At 37.9% G+C, this 16,701-nt stretch overlaps 2 protein-coding genes across 20 annotated transcripts in view; both read right to left on the bottom strand.

Moving 5' to 3' along the window:
* Trpm (transient receptor potential cation channel, subfamily M) overlaps positions 1 to 16,701 on the bottom strand; it is an 86,752-nt gene that overhangs the window by 63,439 nt on the left and 6,612 nt on the right. The window lies entirely within an intron of this gene.
* Positions 622 to 2,383, bottom strand: ND-51L2 (NADH dehydrogenase (ubiquinone) 51 kDa subunit-like 2). Its single transcript, XM_018010667.2, has one exon. The coding sequence runs from the start codon at positions 2,149 to 2,151 to the stop codon at positions 670 to 672; it is 1,482 nt and encodes a 493-aa protein (XP_017866156.1). The 5' UTR covers positions 2,152 to 2,383; the 3' UTR covers positions 622 to 669.

The raw sequence follows: 16,701 nt of genomic DNA, 5'->3' as shown, positions 1-16,701 counted from the left end.
CGCAAATAAATTTTATCTCATGTTATCGATAGGTTATACTTTTCGATAAATGCAAATGACTGCAGTTCGAGACAGCATACACTTAACAATGCCAATTAATCGCTTGAAAATATATACCATTTTATCGATAAATTTATCATAGGTATTTTCGATTTATCTTCTTCATTATATCCTATCAAATAAATAAATTAAATGCCTTTTAGTGTCTGTCTGTTAGTGAAAACTTAGAGCATCAGGAAATCTAGAGTATTTGAAGAGCAGGATATCTTTAAATCAAGCAGACTTCAGTTTCCGCCACATGTTTGGCTATAATCCAAAGCAGAGTGCACGTTCCCGGTTAACGACAACGACATTCATCAATTCCGCAACACGTTGTAGAGCTCTTGTAAGTAAACGAGAAGCGGCGACTAACAGGATGAGGAAGAGAATGAGGAAGGATGAGAGAAAGGCAGAGGAGCGATGGGACCGGCAGACCATTTAGAATTCAAGCTGTCCATTGAGCGATTGAACGACATCCGGTCAGACACATGTGAGCTTGGGTGGGCGGAGGTGAGATGCTGGCATTCAAATATGCCAGGAAGCTCAAAATATAAAATGCGACAGGTGGGCACACTCAATCGATAAGCAATTGAAAAGCAATTTATTGGACAAACAGACAAAGCCCCTCTATCAATTGGCATACTGAAGAATGCGCGCCTCGATGAGCGGCCTAAAGTGTTGAATCAAACTGCCAGCCAGGTTCGCTTGACTGTCGCACAGACCGCAAATCGTTGAGTTTTCCATCTTCTTGCGGATGATTTCGACGAATTCGATCATCTGCGGCACAGCTTCGCCCTTGACAAAGCTGCTAAAGAGCTCCGGCAGCCAAATGGCACCGTCTCGACAGGGCGTACACTGCTTGCACGTCTGATCCATGAAGAACTCGATGCTGTGCTGCATGACCAGGAGCGGATCGCAATCCTTGCTAATCACTATGATGGCAGCGGTGCCCAGCTCACTGCCAGCTGCCGACAGGTGGTCAAAGTCCATGAGCACCTGGCCGGCACAGGCTGCGCCTATCAGCGGTGCGGACAGCCCGCCCGGCCACACGGCCAACAAGTTGTCCCAGCCCCCACAGACGCCGCCTGCATGCCGCTCGATGATGTTCCGCAGGGGCATCGACATCTCCTCCTCCACGGTGCAGGGATTGACCACATGCCCGCTAATGCAGAAGAGCTTGGTGCCAAAATTCTTATCACTGCCCAAACTGGTGAACCAGACGGCGCCTCTGCGCAGCACGGTGGGCAGGACAGCCAAGGTCTCGGTGTTGACCACCACGCAGGGATGATCGAAGTAGCCCTGCTCGTGCAGGAAGGGCGGACGTCTGCGTGGGCGCGCCAGCTTGCCCATCAGACAATTAACTAGCGCCGTCTCCTCCCCGGTTAGATAGCGATCACCTCGCTGCACTATAATGTCCAGCTTAACGCCCGTTTCGCACGAGTTGCAGCCAATCAGGCCACAGCGGTAGGCTTCGGCCAGGGCGAGCTGCAGATTGCAGGCCTCGTTATAGAACCGATTTCGCACATACACAATGCACCGCTCGCAGCCCATGGCACAGCCCGCCAGCAGGCAGCCCTCGATGATCTTGTGGGGCTCGTGGCGCAGGATCTCGCGATCCTTGCACGTGCCCGGCTCACCCTCGGCACAGTTGACGATCAGCACCTTGCCCTTGGCTTGCACCTTCCGCAAGTACTCCCACTTGTGCCCAGCATAGTAGCCACTGCCGCCGCGTCCACGCAGCCCACATCGCTTCACCTCGCCCATGATCCAGTCGGGGCCCATTTTGATCAGATCTGCTGTTCGATGCCAATCGCCTCGCTTGCGGGCGCCCTCCAGCCGCCAATCGTGCCGCCCATACAGATTCTGAAAGATCCGATCGCAGTCGACAAGCGGTCCAAACACCGACTTCGTGCTGCTCAGCATTCCTTCGGGTACTTTGCTATCATCTGCCGTTGACGTTGTTGGCTTTGCATTTCCCTTCGGCTTCTGATCCTTTGGCTGATCCTTGGGCGCCTGTTTACCCCTTAGCTGGCTCAAGTCTCTCCAATTCGCCAGCGCTTGCCACTGTCTCAGCAGTCCCAGAGCTTTCTGTGATAGCATTTTCGCCAGCATTCTTCTAATTTGCCATAAAATTATAATTTTATAAATATATAAAAATATAATATTATAAATATATATTCCACTGTGTTCGTGTTGTGTTTAAATTCGTATTACAAACTGAAAATTCATTCCAGATCTGTCAAGGTGATGACATTACTTTATATTATTTTGTAGTCATCTATATTTTGAATATTTATATACATAAATATAAATATTTTTTTAAATTTTATTTTTCTCACTTGGCAACTTTACTTATAAATATTGTAATTTTTATAGATTTTCAACGTTCTTTAATCCTTGTTTCTTTTCCGTCTGTTGTTGATAAATAAATTCATTATAGAATTCATTCAAGTAGGTTAGATACATATATATTTTTATCAAGCATTTTTATTCACTCTATAGCAGCAGTTCCCATATTTATATATACATTCAAATCTGCTTCATTCACAGCGTAAATAGCTCCCTTTGATTGATATTTGATAACTCAATCAATTCCATTGGCATTCTGATTGGAAATTTTAATTGACCGCTCACATATATTTACATGTGACTTTTTTGCAGCTTACGTTCATTCAAATACCCTTCAAGTATACCCTATATACGAGCATGTGCTTCTATTCACTTATTGTAATTGGGTTTTGCCCTTGTGCGGCTTATCCCAAAGCATAATTCCCAAAAATAATCTTCTATTTTTTCTCTCTTTTTTCGGGTACATCCAAAAAGGGAATATATGAGTATATATACATATGTACTATATACGTAAGAGAGAAGTGCGCATAAAGCAGACAAGAGGACAAATTGAAGCTGATGCCATCTAATGCTCGACAAATGCTGCCCGAGCACCAAAACTTTTTACACACACAGGCACACATTTGATTGTTATCCAGCTGCGTATGTGTGCACGCATACGTATACGTAATTTTTATCTGAATCGACATTTGGTGCCAGTGCAAAGGGGCGTTTGGCCATGCCCAGCCATTTACTCGAGCACAGCAGCAACAACAACAGCAACAACAACTACAACAACAACTACAACAACAATAAGCAGACGAGCTCATTTAATTTATGCGCCCATGCGGCAGAGACATTCCGTCTTTAATAAGCAACAAAAGGCATCTTCGACAGAGTAAGTGCAACGCGAAGCGAGGCAGAGCAGAGCCAGAGGGAGAACAAGAAGCGAACAAACAGAATGAAGTATTCTGTGTTGCGTGTCAGTGACAGGTGCAGGTGAGACACACAGCCAAAGGCTCGCAGAACTCGGAGAACTCTGGGAAACTGGGATGTAAATGCCAAGGTAGCAGATAGCAGTCGGCTGCTACCAGAGCTAACAGGTGCAAATGACGGCGCACAGTTGCGCAAACTCAAGTGTGCTCAATTAGTGTCTTGTATTGTTGTTGTCGCATTTGTCAGTTATCTCACCTGCCCAACCATTTAGTATTCAGCATTTAGCATGCCCCGACATCACATTTCAGCCAAGCACAAACTAAGCACGCTCATCTAGCAGACGAAAAGGGTATTCTGAATGTGGAGTGCGGAATGCCTAACATGATTTATAGCTTCTTGAATGCGCCAAGCTCTGTGACTCAATGACAAATTGTTTTGAATAGAGATTAGGTGATTTAACTTGAAGAGTTATCTAATTATGCTCAATACATTTTACAGTATGCACCCAATTCTACTGCTCATACCTCATAATAACGACAGTCAATCGATTTGACTCGATTTTCATTTATCTATCTGTGTGAGACTATACTACAATATCTTTGAGTTATATCCTATACACGTACTGTATATATTTTTATGGTGCATACTGTACAAACTCTCTTTACTCTTTAGACTCTATATACTTTCTACACTCTGTATTCCTTATACTTTAAACTCTATATAATCTCTATTCCGCATATACGTTTACCTACCCAAAACTAAAAAAAAAAATATTGGCAATATACTGCCTACTCTATAATATATTATACCTCATTCTTCACGTATCTCTTTCTTTTATACATTATAATATACATGCCTTATACCTATATACCTCTTACTCGAATTATCTTTCTTGTTTGGATACCCACTTTCCTATAAAATATTTTCAAGTCTATCATAAATTTTTAAAGGATATTTCGTCGGACATAACTTTTCTACTCATAGTTCAAAGTACTTTAGCTCTTAGTTATAATTACGTTTACCCCCTGGAGCTGTGGTTTAGTTAACAAAATGTTTCAGTGAACTCTCGTTTTTATCATGGACTATATGACTCAGTAGAGAATTTAAGGTTGTGTTTATATATAAATATGGTACTCTCAATATATATCTATCCATTCATACAATTTTTCTCTCTCCCTTTCTAGTTATAAATATATATTAGTATAGTAATCAATCTGTATACAGTTTATCATTAGAGATACTCCCCCACACTACACTTTCTATATATTGTTCTACCCTTTAGCCAATATAAATATACACACAAATTCCTTTCCTACGCACAATTCCAAGAGTTTACTTAACACCCCCGTCGAATATCACAAGTTGGCATTAGTAAGCATTAGGGGCCTTCCACAACTTGGTTTATTTTTAGCTAATTCAACTAAAGTGCCACGACAAGTGTTTCACTGTCAAGGCGACCAATTTACTGCGCTGCTCTAGACCAGCATTTTTTATGGCCAATTTATGGGGCAGACACACAAACACACACACACCTAAACATACACATACACATATAAAATAAACTGTTGTGTGCCAAGCAGACGGTGTGAAAATATATACAATTTGCTGTTTGTGGATTTGTCTCTGGCGCGGATTGCATGTGCATATAAATATCTTTGTATATGTGTGTGTACATATATTTATATGTGTGTGTGTGTGAGATAGAGTGTTGCTCTAGTGCTCTACGCCCCCAGCTCCCTCTCCACATAGCTTGGCTGCCCTATTGGTTAGTTGCCCCACTTCATTCTGCATTACTTTATGAGCCATTGGCTCACGTTTGTTTTGGCTTTTGCTGATTTCATTCTTATTATTATTATTTTATGGTCATTTTGTGGTGTTTTATAACAGTGTTTTTCTCGATTTTCGGCTTCCCTTCACTCTCCCTCCCTCTCTCTCTCTCTCTCGTGCTCACTCGCTCTCCCTTTTGGCTATGGCACAGCTGTTATTACTGAACGTGCAGCTGGCATAAAAATCGCATTGCATACTTTTCGTGCGCACTGTGACCGGGGGCGCAACAACAACAACAACAAAAACAAGCAACAAGCAATGTAATGCACGGAGATTAAGTCTAATGGAGTGGCCTGTGCAATAAGCACTAAAAAGGTGGCTTAATCTCAACCATATATAAAAGGGCAAGCGCCAACACACACACACACCCACGAATGTAAAAAAAAACTAGCATAAAGTCAGCACATATATGTGCACTGAGAGAAACAAATGACAGCACTGAGAACTGAGAATACAAATTTGCTCTTTATATCTAAAGAGAGAATATGCCTAGAGAGTATATGCCCAAATTCAATCAAATATTTTAATTAAATAAAAAACGTTAAATACTGATAAATAATACTTATTTTAAAAATTTATTTAAATTAAATATCTAATATTGATTAGCGTACTATCAATGTTACATATTTTTCAGTTTATTTTACTTCCGTAAAAATTATTATATTTGTTCATATATTTTTCTCAGTGTATTCAATATTTGCGAGTGCTTTGCATGCGTTTGCATTGCTTAATGTATGATAGTGTAAAATTGTTGACAGCTATTTTTGTGAGCTGTGTTCAGTTAATACCCTATAAACACAGCCAACGGCTGACTGAGTTTTGTCACCATGTAGAAATACCATATATGTATGCTACTTTATATTGTATTGAAAGAACCAAAGATGACCTAAATAGATATGGCTGCATGCTATACAGCTCTATATATAGTCTTTTTACCGTAGTAGCTCATTATCAAGCTAATGCTTGTTTTTTAATCAACAGCACATATATGTATATATATATATACCCTGTATTGGTCAAACGTGCTCCACTCCATCTTTTCGGATTGCTTTCGATGCAAATCTCTATTAGCTTATACGACATTTCCATTATATTTGCGCACACACGCTTTTTCTGTGTACACAGGAGACACGCTAATGTTTATTATTGGACCGGGCATAATGTCCTGCGCAATTAGTCCTTATCTGGAACGGAGCCAAGTCCAGCTAAAAGCTAATGCCACAGCAAATACTTAACACAAATTTAAATGCAGTTTTCCAAAGAAGAGCTGAGCAGACGAGCTTAATAGACTGCAATGTGAGGCTGTGATGCTGCTGCTCAGCTGCTGAGCTGCTCAGCTGCTGTAGTAAATGAGATTTTAAATGGATTGTAATGCGCAAATATCCTTGAAATACGACGCATAATTGTTGCCTACTTCGCCAACAATGGGTGTCCCCATACATATATACGGCTGAGAAGGACATGAATGAGCGAACTAAGTGTCTTGACTTGACTGCATTTACGACACTTGACTTGCGTGCGAGAATCATTGAGTGTGTGTGTGTATGTGTCTTTGTCTCAGTGTGCCCGTGTGTGTGTGTGTGTCTTTGTCTCAGTGTGCTCGTGTGTGTGTGTGTGTGTGTGTGTGGGAGACTCCTTCAGTGCCAGCTGGCAGTACGCGTTGCTAAACAGCAATCAATTGACGCCTGCAAAGAGCAGCGACTCAAGGACTTTGCTTCTAAATAAGCTAATTTATATGCACACATGGCGCGCACACACACTTGGAGACACACACACAAACACTCAGACACTCACACACATACACATGCATAGCGACAACTTAGTTGCTAACAGCAACGCGCGCTCTTTTCTTCTTGTTTGCAGCAGCTGCATTTTAATGCTATTAGTCTCCTACAGCCGCCCCTTTGCCACGCCTCCGACTGACCATCCGCTCGACCGCAACCGCAAAGTGTCGCCCGCGTTGCCAACCTAATGCAAACTGTTGCATTGTTTGACTCATTTATTAAAAGTGCTGATAATGTAAAGACTTCCTGTTTGCCCAGCTCAAACAGAGGCAATGAACGACTGAGAGATGCCCTGGGTGAAACTGAACTTAACTGAAACCATCTAATATACCCAATTCTCGCCTGTAGTAGAGAGTATATTTTTATATTTTGCTAAGCGTTCATATAGCTATCTCTATATCTTGAATATCTTAGTTTTTACACTAATTGTGTTATTCTTTTTTTATATCTTTATACATGTCAGTCTTTCCTTAAATACATAAACATCTCTTTAGCTCATATACCCTCTCACTTGCCACACAGGGTATTTATGAAAATGTGTTCAAAGCAGTTTCTGGCGCTCCCGGCGAATGCGTAACAAATTTTTCGTAGCATGCTTTCGCGCGCGCGCTACGCTAATAAAAGGCCAGCAACAAGCAGTTAAACTACAACAACAACAACATTAGCAGCCACAACAACAACAGCAACAACAACAAGTGGCTGTTAAACAAGTAGAGAAAGAATCAGAGAGCAAAACAATTTTTACATTTTTTCTTTTTCATCTTTTTTTTTCGGTAAATCTCAGTTGTGGAACTGGAAGAGCGAAAACTGAAAGCCCGCAGGTGAAAGGCGTTAAATTCACATTCACGCAAAGTCGCACACAGCTAAGTGGATATGTATGTGTGTGTGTGTACATATATGTATGGGTATGTATAATATGCAAGTTGCGGCTGGCAAGCCATAAACAAAACTAAAAGTATTTATAACATGCAAACACGCGGCGCATTGGGTCGACAGGAGCTGCCCGCTGGCCAAGTCAGGGTCATACACATATTCAAGTATACATAAACATAGATGTATGTGTGTTTGTTTGTGCGTGTCTGTGTCTGTGTTTGTGACGCAACGCGCACATTAAAAGTCATGCAAGTTAATCACGTGGCATAAAAAGTCACGCATATGATGTAGCTGACCCCTCAGGCAACTGCAGCTGCCCACAGAGACACGTACATAGGCACTGTATATGCATATATGTATACATACTCACACACCTACAGGCACTCACACACACTCTGACACATATCTCGCTCAAAACATGCGAATAAAAATTGTGTAATAAAGCACACGAAATTTGCAGCTCAAGCAAAAAACTAGGGGGAAAATACAATGAAAAATCCTTGCCCAAAATACCAAAAAAAAAAAAAAAATACTATAGAGCCCGAAATTGAGGTTTCCAACTTTTGAAGGTTGCCAAACACATCAACAGCAAGAAACTACAAACAAGAAATAGAACACACAAATCGCCAGAACATCAAGCTCAACCAACTTAAATGATATGCAGCAGATATGATATTAAACAGTGAGGCAAAAGTGATTTGCCACACATCAAAAAAGTGAAGTAAAATAGAGAGAGCATGTGAAGCAGACTTTAAATGAGTTGAGCTGCACTTTTATTAATGTATTTCATTCAATTCGAATTGGTTAAAATTATATTTCTTAAGTGCATGCAATACAAAATATGCTATGCAAAATTTTTGGTTATAAATCGAATGAGAGTCTTTGGCAATTGGTGAAAACTGAGAGGATTCTCTAAACCGCCGGGGCATCAGCTGAATGTGATATTTCTATAACATTTTATAGAATAGCATAGTATGTATAAGCACAAGAGTAAAACCCTTTATAGTTATATACGCGCTTCCCGCCAACTCAATCTCTAAGTTAAATTAGGAAAAAATAAATAAACAAGTTATTTTCTATTTTTAATTCAATTTTACTCTTGCTTCAATCTCATATCAAACTCAGATGTAATTAGTGGCAATTATTAGTTTTATTTTCCCCTACAATGCCTGTTCAGCTTAGATTTTAATTAACTCCCACTTTATCATTTCAATCAACCCTAATCAATATTTAGTTCTCTTTGGCTTACAGTTTTCTCTGTTAATGCCTTAACTTTAATTTCAACTCACACAGATTAAGTTCAGCTTCTGAATCTTTAACTTCATTCCTTGCCTCTCTTTCATCACTTATTTTCTCTGAAAGCACCTCAACTTTAATTTTAATGTCATGTTTAAGTTTCGCTTCAACATTAAGCATTTCTTTATTATTTTTGTATATCTTTCTTTTTCCATGCCTTATTTTCTCTTCAATTTCTTCCGCAATTTCATCTTCCATTCATCATCAACTGCCAGCAATTATGAACGTCGATTGCCTGTTTAAATCTTCAGTTCAAATAAAATTAAAAATCTTGCTGTGTTTGCTGTTTTTTCTCTCGAGTCTCCCAATGTTTAAGCTTGTTCCGTCGCCTGTTCATTTCGGCACGTGCATAAATAAATTCTGTTAAAAATTGCATTTTGACCCCATTTGGCTGCACTGCCCATGGCAGGTCAAAGGCGAAAACGTGGCATAAGACGATGTCAGCTTTACGCTTGCCTCCACCCAAAAAAAAAAAAAAAAAAAAAAAAAAAAAGAAAAGCGAGAAAAACTGCAAATGCGAAAAAGTTTTGTTGTCAGCACAAAACTAAAACTTCTCGATGTGGCTTGTTATTTGAAGTTGAATGCGACAACGAGAGAAAGAGTGAGAGAGAGTGAGTGAGTGATAGAGAGGGACAGGTTTACACATGACTGTGACAACTGCTTAATGGATATGACTGTGGGTCTACAGTGAGCACTCCACAAGCAGACAGCTAATACCTTAAGTCCAACTGACTATCATTAAGCCGATTGCACAGGGAGGACATGCAGTTGAAAGGGTTGCACAACCATTGAAATAAAGTGAAAGAAAAACATAAATCAAAAAGAAATTATATGTAGTACTGTATATGTACTCATGCTCAGGGTACCTAGAGCCCGAACTTTAAATTACATTTCATATGCGTGAGCGGTGTATCAACAGGAGAGCTCAGGCTAAAGCACGACTCCAAAAGGACAATAGGCAAAACGTAAACGGCACCCCAGGGGCAGGAGACGGCGGACAGGTCGCTGCGGCGGGGGCGTGGCACACAGCACACAAAGAGCCAATTTTGTCCATTTATAAAAATACAAACACAACAAAAAAGGAAAAGTGGGCGTGTGCCTGCAAGTTAAATTGTAGGCTAGCTGCCCCTGTTTGCGTGAGTCAACAATATACAAGGATTTGTATTCATGTTTACAGGGTCACAGCCCAGGCTCCACAGCCAGAGAGTGTGTGAGAGAGCGAGCAGAGAGACTGAGCTCTATCTCCCTCTTGAATGGCTATTACAAAATATGCTTGTGTTTCATTAAAAATTTAAGCGCTCGCCAACATTCGTATAAAAATTGTGCAAAAATCAACGCTCGTGTTTATGACATGCGTCAAATTTTACTTTCTCTTTATTTCATGTACACATATATTCCACATATATTCGAATACCCTGTTCCCAATGAAAATACGGAAGTGGGGCATGTTGTTTGAAGAAAAAATATTTTATAAATTAAGGCCTGCAGCAAGCGATTAAAATTTCTTGAATTTTATATAGAAAAATTCTTAATCAATATGGACTTGCGTTTCAATAGAACTCGATAACAATCGACTTATCGCTTACATTTCTAAAATATATTCATAATTTTGGTAAGCAAAGACAATTAATGATCAAATAGTTAATCATGCCGAATATTTCAACTGATGCCTGTTATCGATAACTTAAGATATAGATGAAATAAAGGTATCGACTTATTTGGTCACGCTATACAAGAGCTAGCAAACATCTAATACTCCAATCTTACATGCCAGGGTATCTTCTAGTCGAGCACTCTCGACAATAGCACTCTCACTTTCTGGATATTAATGCTCGTGTGCATTGCAAATGCCACAAGGATGAAGTTGTAAATATTTGTGACTGAATCGTAAAACCAAAACAGATTAAGAGTGTAAGCAAGAAAAAGTTGTATACAATAAAAAAAAAGTCGAAACACTGTTTAGAGCTTTCGGATAACGACATGCATTTTTTATGAAATTACTATGATGTATATCGGAAATTAGATTCGCACAGTTTGTAGTAATCAAATTTGTCTAATAAGCAAGGAATGAAATAATTGAGAGAATCTAGAGGTATTACTATCGATTTATTATATAAAGTATCGATTCCTGTATGATATGAATAAACGAATATATTTGAAAATAATTTAATTTTAATTATTATATTTTTTTTTTTTTTTTTTTTTTTTTCATCTTTTACATATTTTTTTCCATCGCTCACTGTTCCCATTTGCGTCATAATTTATCTTCTGCATTTCACGAAGCTTTGCTCAAATATTTATTTGCTAGAAAAAATTTAATATCGCAAGCAATATAAATATTCTCATCGCCCAAAAATTCAGTAAACAGCTATGTTTAAAAAGCTAATGGGAATAAGCTACAAATAATTTTTATATGCAAACCAATTGGCACATTTCGAAATGTTCAATTCCGATGAAAAAAAGTAAATGAATGTTTAACAAATATATTATGTTTAATTTGCAAGTAAATTTCAGATATTTTATTCCTTTTGGATAGAAGAACTTAATACATTTTCAAGCAATAATTTATTGTATAATGCCTTTCGGAATTAACAATTTATACCAGCTGCTTCGCTTTGTCAGGCTATTATTACAAATTATATAGACACTTTTGATGCTGCGTGAATATAAAGAATGGGTCTCTATCTATTCCTTTTATCGAAAGTCGATTTGTCGATTTAAAGTGAAACAATTTCCATGACAATCGTTGCTAGTTATTCTTTATATCGATTAACATCGATATCTAATGACATAGAATTTGGTATAGTTTCTCCTCTATTCATATAATGCACCAACAATTACTTGAAAGCTCTACTTCGTATCGAGTCTGAGGGTATTCTTCAGCCTTGCCTTTATGACCATAGCAATCTAACTAGTTTTCATTTGTTTTTGTGGTGCTACATCAAGTTGATTTTTGCGGTTTAATAAAGTTTGGCTAGCTAATTTCTAGTCTGGTTTCTTGGGACGCCAAGCTGTTCGGCCTTCAAGCGTCACCGGCAGTAAGTCAAGCCTCTTGGCTGCAGCTCAAAATCGATAAGGGCCTAACACACGGAGAGACAGACAGTGGCACATTTAGCAACAGCCGCAGCAGCAGCAGCAGAAGCAGCAGCAGCAGCAGCAGCGGTAGTAGCAGCTGGTTACAAAAACTTGGCCCATTTATGCTGGCCAAACCAGAATATTGCAGTTACCCCGACTCTCTTCCTATCTCTCCCTCTCACTCAGTCATTTTGCTCGGGCAATGCGACAAACAAACGAAAAGCAAGCATATCGCACCACATTCATTAACCCAGCAGCAGCAGCAACCAAATTTCATCAATATTTATGGCCATGGCCAAGGACATGCTGAAGTTTTATGGTCATTTGGGTTGATATCGCTGCGGCCAGCAGTGCGTATACTTAATATGCAAATATAACGCGCGTACGGCATATGACTGCCGAATAAATAAAACAAATTATCTATCATTGTTTTTAATCTATTTAGGACTGGCAGCGATTATATCATGCAGTCATTCATCTTTATTCACATACTTTTCACAGGCATTGTTAAGCAATTTTCATTTTATTACGGCACCGGGATAAATGAACTCTCATCAGCGCATTATAAACAACTGTTTTTAGCTTATCGCTGACGTTAGCAATTGGCAGCTGATTTCGAATACATTCACAGCATGCACGCACATATATCCATATATTCATATATACTCATTGGAGCGGCGCAACTTTTAAGCGTTTAGCGTGAAACGAATTTGAGTTTATGGGTCGCAGATATATCACAATTTGCCCTCTGTTTGTCAGCAGAGTGTGTAATAAAATTGATTTATTGCGCATACGCCGTGTTGCGTGCGAATTGAAACGGGGCAAGAAGTTTACAATAGTTTTTACTACGAATATGGATGCTTAAATATGAGCCAACACATTGCTTTACTACCTGGCCGAACGATATTTTCGAAAAGATAATTCTGACATTTTCCAAAATATTGATTGAAGTGCAGAGGAAAGAGAAGTAGAGCCAAAAATACCCTGTTAACCGTTAGCTAGTATTTAGAATATAGAATATAGAATATAGAATATAGAATATAGAATATAGAATATAGAATATAGAATATAGAATATAGAATATAGAATATAGAATATAGAATATAGAATATAGAATATAGAATATAGAATATAGAATATAGAACATCGAATATATAGAATATAGAATATAGAATATAGAATATAGAATATAGAATATAGAATATAGAATATAGAATATAGAATATAGAATATAGAATATAGAATATAGAATATAGACAAAACATTCACAGGATTACCATACCTATAAACCCGAACAGCCTGACAGCACATCTGTTCAATTTGTATTTAATAAGCCTCTCCAAAAACGGATTTATCCCATGGTATTAGCCCGCATAGTCATGCACTAACACCCACGAATAGCCATTGTAAATGATGGAATATTCAATTAAGCTCAACCGGCTGTAAATTTGCATTATGAAATAAACATAATTTTTGGCATTTGAAACAAATTTAGACGCCTTATTTCCTACCGTAAACAAAACAACGAAAGTTTCTCTGAAAGAAATAGTTTTTGTTTTTCTTGTTTTTTTTTTTTTCTACTTTTCAAGTTTATCTACGTTTGTGTGCGAAAATTGTAAAACAAAAATTCAAAGTTTTATTCGCTGACGCAATTTGGTGCGAAAGATGTTGATTGCAGTTCGAGCAAAAGTAAATAGAGCTCTTATTATCAAATATTTTCTTCTTTTTTTTTCTTGTCTTTTATCTAAATCACAAAACTGACTTTAGCTGACATTCAGACGCGTGTACCTTGAATATCTTGCACTGTTTGCTCTGTCAGCGTCGCGTCTTAGCTACTCTTGCTACTCCTCCCACACGTAACGTGCCAACTCAGTCTCTGCATGTGTTCCTCTCTCTCTCTCTCGCTTCCTCCATCTCTCTCCCTCTCTCTCTTTGTCTGATTGTCTATTTGTTTTTATTGCGCCTTGTTGTCGTGTAGTTGTCGTCTTCGTCGTCGTCGTCTCAAGTTTATCAGCTTGAATAGCAATGAGGCGATAAGTAAGTGAATTTATATATATGTATATGTCTATGTATATGTATATGTATATCTGGATATGTATGCCCTGCTGTCACAGCCGAAAATGCACTTTGCATCTATCAACATTTCTAGTTCAGGCTGGAAAGCCGCAAAACTAACTTTACAATCACTTAAGCCCTCAGGGCTACAAACACATTGAATTAAGTAAGATAGAGTAAACCCCCCCAAAAAAAAAAAAAAAAAACAAAAAAACAAAAAACAAAGAGCTTTAGAAGATTTTTGTTATAAACATTAAGTGTTTAATTAAAACTCTGAACTTTCAAATCAAATTTTATGCCGCATTTCATTTCCAAGAAATTTGCATTTGCAAATATTTCAAAGTTCCCTCCAAGTTCTTCATTGCGTAACTTCATTAATTGGTAAACACTTCTTATTGATTTTTGGTCTGGGCTATTTTCACTTTGATTTAGATTTCTTACACATCTAAGTAATAAGTACAACTTTTATATTAATTATACAAGACTTGAACCCAACAAATTGAATATATAAAATATTTGTGTATTTCACTTGATTCAAAATAGAAGAACTATAACCGAAAGCTCTCATAGTTTTCGTGCTATGCATACGAAATCAAAGTGTTAAATCGCCAAGTCCCCTTTTGTCAGTAAACCCTATATGGAATATCAAATGCATAACAAATTGACATTTAATACGAGTCTAGGTATTTAGATAACTTGCAGCTGTATTAAAATTTAAGCACAACGATTTTTTGCAATTTTAATAAATTTATCCATTTTTGTTTATTGTCAGCTTCGTAAAGCTGTTTATATTTATTTGTTTTTATTTTCAATACGTCTGTATTAATACATCTGAACAGAAAAACATGAAAAATGAAAGGTTGATGCAATATTTAGATCTAATAAATTTTTTATATGTGTCAATGTGGTCTGTTGTTATTTTTACCTATCTGCATTTTATGTGAGCGATATAAACGTGCAATTTTTTTTTTTTTTTTTTTTTTTTTTTTTGTCTTTGTGACAATGACGTGGGCTGGACAGGCACCCACACACACACAGGCACACTCACACATACACATGCAGCAAAAAATATATACAAGCTGCAAATGTTTGCTTTAGAGATCTGGCTTTGCTGACTATAAATATGTGAGTGTATAGGTCTAATCGAATGTGTCTGGCTGTGTGTGTATGAGTGTATGTGTGTGTGTGTGTGTGTGTTTGTCTTGCGGCTTTTACAGGCAGTATCGTCTACTTCAGCTGCTTCTTCTAGTCTATTGCATTAAGTTGATTTCGCGCTTCAATGGATTTTGTTGCTACCACAACTTTGACTTTGTTCGTCTTTTTTCAATACTCTTTCATAAAGTGAGAAAATGAGTTGATAAGTTTTTATGTGATTTCTCTGAAACTGTGTGCATGATGGTATAGAACTTGAAATTGCATATATCTAAATGCCTATGTATTTAATTATTTTGAATCTGCCCTTTGGAAGCTATATATTTGAAGTTACCAATGTAAACTTGCATATAAAACTATTTATATAAAACTGTGTAATATATCTTTTATAGTGAGATTCTTAAGGTGATTTCCCCCTTAGCTACATTAAAAATATACCGAAATGAGTATTATTTGTTATTTACTATAAACACCCATAACTATTTTAACACCTTGAACAGGTATTATGCAGTCGACTATCTGTGTGCTTTTAGCTTCTTTTTGTGCTAAGAGTCTTTTGACTTTCGCACAGGACTCTTTCGCTAAGCCACTTTTATACGCTCAATCAAATGCCTGCGCCTCGCTAACAGGAAACTAAGCACATGTGTGCGTATACATACATATATACACATACATACATATATATAGACACATATACTATTTATTTATAGAAATTTCTATATGCAGAGGCAAAGAAAAGTCCAAGTTAAAGTCAGAGTCTTCAGAAATCAATGGAATGTTACTAAAATGGCTACTTAGACTTTGATTCTCTATTATTTCAAATTTTCAGGGCTCAAGATTGAGCCTGGGCAGGAATTTATAATTAATTGCCAGCAGGTCCTTTCGCGTTAGCAACTCCTTTTGTCGCTGTCATTTTTGAACTTTGTTCTAATTAAAACTAATTAACTTTGAAAATTGAAGAAAATCTTCATACATATCGAGTGGCATAATCAACAACTCGTTTGCCTACCGTTAAAAGTCAAAGGTCAAACTAATTTCAGTCTAAAAAGAAATTGTTGCTAAAAGCAATTAAAAGTCCAACCAAATATTAATAAAGGACTTTCGCTCTCTCTCTCTCCCTCTCTCTCTCTCTCTCTATTGCTCTCTTTTTACTTTAACTCTTCAAGAAAGTTTTGCTTTGTGCCTGATTTAAAGCTATTGTATTGCCTTTGATTGGATTCCGATGCCTATAAGAATCTGTCAACAGCGCCTAAAAACACAAGAAAACACTTTGCGGGCAGGCATAGTCGACTGCATAATGCTCGTTCATTTTTGAAAAAAAATGTATAATCATAAT

This window comes from Drosophila arizonae, chromosome 5, assembly GCF_054131065.1.
Source record: "Drosophila arizonae isolate 15081-1271.41 chromosome 5, UAZ_ARI_1.0, whole genome shotgun sequence".
Classification (NCBI taxonomy): Eukaryota; Metazoa; Arthropoda; class Insecta; order Diptera; family Drosophilidae; genus Drosophila; species Drosophila arizonae.
This window is presented reverse-complemented; position numbering and strand designations above follow the sequence as displayed.